The sequence below is a fragment of the Oratosquilla oratoria genome, chromosome 1 (genome assembly GCF_046742065.1).
Source record: "Oratosquilla oratoria isolate Oo_2021 chromosome 1, ASM4674206v1, whole genome shotgun sequence".
Lineage (NCBI taxonomy): Eukaryota > Metazoa > Arthropoda > Malacostraca > Stomatopoda > Squillidae > Oratosquilla > Oratosquilla oratoria.
Genome location: NC_134777.1, coordinates 123,279,128 through 123,284,127, shown reverse-complemented (window position 1 = coordinate 123,284,127; position 5,000 = coordinate 123,279,128). Strand labels below are relative to the sequence as shown.

The window sequence follows — 5,000 nt, the reverse complement described above, 5'->3', positions numbered from 1 at the left end:
ACTTACGGACATCGTAACTTACGGACATCGTAACTTACGGACACCGTAAGAATCTTTCGATGGTATTCTTGAAAAAAAAAAATCCTTACATAATTTTTCCTTATATGAATCTCATATAAATCCTGGGGGGACGGAGAGGGGGGGTCGCCGATTTAATGAAGCGGCCTTGCTGTAGATGTGCTGTGTCCTGCGACACTGCTTCCGACCCAGGGAAGTGGTCAGGGTGCAGGGATGACCCGTCATCTAGGAGGTGCTAAGATGGGAGGGAGGGTGGAGGTGTGTGGAGTGCTTTCGGGGATGAAATGGGTGGGAATGTTTTTGTGCCTTGTCCTTTTTGGCTACCACCCTGGTAAGGGAGAAAAAAGCCTTGGTATATGTATGTATGTATGTATATAAATCCTTGGAAAGGAAAGAATTTTTTAAGAATACCACCGTAAGACTCCTACGGTGGTATTCTTAAAAAAAATCTTTCCTTATATAAATCTTTCCTTATATGAATCTTACATAAATCCTTGGAAGGGAAAGAATTTTTTTAAGAATACCACCGTAAGACTCCTCCGTTGGTATTCTTAAAAAAATTATTTCCTTATATAAATCTTTCCTTACATATATAAATCCTTGGAAAGGAAAGATTTTTTTTTAAGAATACCACCGCTAGAACTTAGTAGAGGCGAGTTTACCACCTTCTCCTCCCACCCGAACCCACCCACCTTGGGATTTTTGGCGCCAGACTTCGGGGGCGGCTTGCCGTCGTCAGTGATGTTGACGATGATTCTGTTCCTCAGGAACTTGAGGTTAGTGTCGTCGTACTTGGACAAATGGAGGTGGTTCTGTGCCGGCAAGTTCTTCTTCGTCTGTGTGTGCCACACGTAGATCTGCAAAACGACGGCCATGTTTGTTTGTTTTTTCGTTAATGCAGTGAATAATGGTAGATGCATGTCTGCCTTAATAAATACTTTTTTTTCTGTGAATAAAATGAATAATGATAAATGCATATTTGTTTTTTTAATGAATAGGATTAATATTGAAAGGTGCAAAACGACAGCCATGTTTTGCTTTTTCGTTAATGTAATGAATTAGATGCAAGACGAACCCATGTCCGCTTTTATAAATAAAATTATTTCTTTCTGTGAATAAAATGAATGATGATAGATGGATATTTGTTTTGTTTTTATGAATAGAATAAATATTGAAAGTTGCAAAGCGACGCCATATTTTTTTTATGAATAAAAAGAATAATGAAAGATTCAAAGCGAAGCCATATTTATAAGAAAAAAGAATAATGATATTTTCAAAGCGACGCCATTTTTTGATAAAAGAAAATAATAAGATTCAAAGCGAGGCCATATTTGTTTTTATGAATAGAATAAATAATGAAAGATTCAAAACGAGGCCATATTTGTTTTTAATAAATAAGATTAATAATGAAAGAAACAAATGAAACGATAAATAAATGAATGAATAGATAGATGAACAACTTTATTTTATTTATCTATTTATTTTTATTTTCATTTTTTTTTTTTTCCCGAATGAAACAGTGGAAGAAATACAAGCAGGTACTATGGTATGAATATGTAGTTTATACAAGATTTATTTTTTACCGTAACAGACATTCCACAGGATAGAGACATTCCACAGACTGCACGAGACATTCCACAGAGAGACATGAGAGGCATGCCATTCCTTTCAAGAGACATTTTCCTATTAATGATAGTCATTCCACAGACTATAAGAGACATTCCACAGGATACAGACATTCCACAGAGAGACACGCGAGGCATGCCATTCCTTTCAAGAGATATTTTGCTATTCATGATAATCATTCCACAGACTGCAAGAGACATTCCACATAACATTAAAAAAGATCTACAGAAAACAAGACATTCCACAAGGAGACTTCCACAAAAGAAGAAAGACATTCTACAGGATAGAGGAAACATTCCACTGATTATCCAAGACATTCCACAAGTCACGCGAGAACAAAATAGAGTGTCCCGTCGTATCGAATGTTAATAAAATCGCCTGACGGCAGGTGAGGTAAGGTGAAGAGTGCCACCCGGAACGGATGGGTCACCATAGATACTGTTGACAAGCCTTCCACGATGAAATAAGCTGCTAGAGGATGTGGAGGTGGTGTGGAGGTGGAGGAGGATGTGGAGGGAGTGTAGGTGGAGGGAATGGAGGAAGACGATGTGGAGGTGGAGGTGGAGTGGAGGTGGAAGAGGATGTAGATGGAGTGGAGGTGGAGGAGGAGTGGAAGTGGAGAGGGTGGAGGGAGTGGATGTGCATGTGGAGTGGAGGTGGAGGAGGATGTTGAGGGAGTGGAGGTGGAGGAGGAGTGGAGGAGGAGTGAAGTGGAGGGACTGGAGGAGGAGGACGTGGAGGTGGAGAGGGTGGAGGGAGTGGATGTGGAGGTGGAATGGAGGTATAGAGGTGGAGGGAGTGGAGGCGGAGGGAAGCGCAGGTGTGTGGGAAGAAAAAGGCCAAGAGAGCGAGATAGCTTATCCTTTGTTTAACCTTTTTATTTTCCTTAAAAAGGGGATCCTTTGTTGTGTAAAGGCCCTGTTTGAACCGCGCGGAAACCGCGGTGGTACCGCGTAGTCAAGGAAAAACTGCGCGGTTGTGTATGAATGCCTCCAATGACTTACAATGTAATTGAACCGGCGCAGTTCAAACCGCTAGTGTGAACAGGTCCTTATGTAATTGTGGACTCACACGCACATATACGCACGCACACACACACACACACACACACACACGCACAATATATATATATATATATACATATATATATTTATATATATATATATATATATATATATATATATATATATATATATATATATATATATATATATATACGCGCGCATACACACACATACACGCGCACACACACACACATGCACACATGCACACACACACATACACGCGCACACACTGTACAACCTTATTAAGCCGAACTGAGCCAACGAGATTAGGCACAAAGGCTGCATCGTCCCGGAGGGGATAAGCAGGTGGTCCTGCATCGGACCACCAACGATTAACACATACGCACACCCTTTGATATGAAAAGGATTGGGGTGCCTTCGAGGTTAATAAAATCGCCTGGCGGCAACCAGAATAGAATTAAAAGATCCACTCGGCACGGAAGGAGTAAAAAAAGTCGTCTAGAGCGTCGGCTTTAGCCACAGTTAAGCGTCTCCTGTCGTAGCCTCAGACGAGATTAACCGAAAGTTAGACGAGGCTAATTAGATTTTAGACGAAGATGGTTAGCACAGCTGGACATTAACCCGCTAAGTAGGGCTTGGAGTCAAATCCAGATTAAGTTAGGGTCAGAGAACGACCTAATTAGGCTTTCTGGACAGCCGAATCTGTCCATGTAAGACCCAGTTCGAGTTTAACCTGTTTCGAGTAGGACGGAGTTCGAGTAGGACCTATATTGGGTCAGATACACATCAACTCGAACTCACTTCGAGGTGAACCTGACTGACCCTCCTAGTGGCCAGGTTCCTCGTGGTTGTGACGACGGTCAATTGACCAATAGACGAAATTCCGCCCCTCTCTGAGTGAAGTTAGAGAGGCTGGGAAGTTTGAGGGGTGGAAAGGTGACTGGCATCTGCAACGTCAGCGCGAGTAAAGGCGTTATCACATTGGGACAATTTTCCTTCAACTGTTGGAGCAAATTTCCAGCCAGCAGCTTTCGGGAAGGAATAGGAGATGCTGAAGGAAAATAGATTTCCTGCAGCATATTGAATAACATTTTGTGTACTTTTATTGAGAAAACAAAATAGTCATAGTGATTTTACAGCGGAAAAGTTCTGGAGGTGGGCGGTACCGTCGATAAATCGAAGGTTGGAGGAAAAATAACCCAGTGTGATCCCCTCCCCCCATAGGTTACACCGTTTGGCAGTCCCGTGGCTTTTTCTTCTGACTGGAAAAGGGCCTGGATGTCTCCGTCTGGAAAGGAAATGGGGGCCGACAGGTCTGCAAGAATTGCTGCGGTGTTGCACTCTTCAGTGTGCCTGGCAAGGTACATCCCCATCTGCTGCTGGTTCAAGTTTGTTCCCATTTGCTAGAGTTTCATAGGTCTGAACACTCTGGGTTTACGACAGGTAATTCAATAACTAATTGTGTGCTTGTGGAGCGCTGGTGTGGGTTTCAACTGGGGAGTTCTTGCAGACTCTGACGATCTCGAGAAGGTGTTTGGTTCAATGCATCGTGGAGTGTTCTGGAATCATCTGTGAATATATGGAATTCCAGCGAAAATGATTGACCCTGTGTTCTGAATCATGTTCTTTTTTTATTAATTCAGAAGTGAAGTAAGGATGTGTCCTTCAACATTTATCAACACCTGCATGGCCTTGGTACCTGACAGAGCCATCGATGACTGTCATTGCGGAGCATCCGCTGGTAACATTAAAGTCACTGACCGTGTCTTTGTCGAATCTTTGGAGGACACCAGGTTGCACCCCTCGAGTCACTGCACAAGAAGTCGAGACTATGAGGTTCAGAGGTTAAGGACGTACTGAATGACACGGTTCAATCTATGACGAGGACACTAAGGTCTTGGAAGAATTTACGCACTTTGGTGATTCATATCAAGAAAACTCTCAAACGTCCGCCATAGCACATATTGTATTGTCGACATTTATACAGAAGTACAAAGATCTGAATCTTCAAGTCGTTTGTACTCCTTGTCTTGCCGTTCGGGTGTGAGACATAGACACTGAATGTTAACACGTAGAAGCGTCTCGACGTCTTAGGACAAAGTACCTTCGTAGAATTTTGGAATAACACTGGCATGACTGCGCCAAACCATCTACCGTTCCCCAAGACTCCAAGTCCTGTCACCGGTATGATTCGTGAGCGTCGATTCCGAAGATATGGACAAGTGACACAAGTCCCGGATGTTGATCTTACTTGCATGGCTATCTCCATACGAGACAGGCGTCGATAGAGGAGACGAAGGGGACGTCTAAAGGAAAATTTCATGGCAGGGA

At 42.7% G+C, this 5,000-nt stretch overlaps 1 protein-coding gene across 1 annotated transcript in view; it reads right to left on the bottom strand.

Moving 5' to 3' along the window:
* LOC143026109 (galactosylgalactosylxylosylprotein 3-beta-glucuronosyltransferase P-like) overlaps positions 1–5,000 on the bottom strand; it is a 41,129-nt gene that overhangs the window by 1,708 nt on the left and 34,421 nt on the right. The window contains exon 8 of the mRNA XM_076186112.1: positions 711–875. Coding sequence (XP_076042227.1) covers positions 711–875 — 165 coding nt within the window. The remainder of the gene's footprint in view (positions 1–710; positions 876–5,000) is intronic.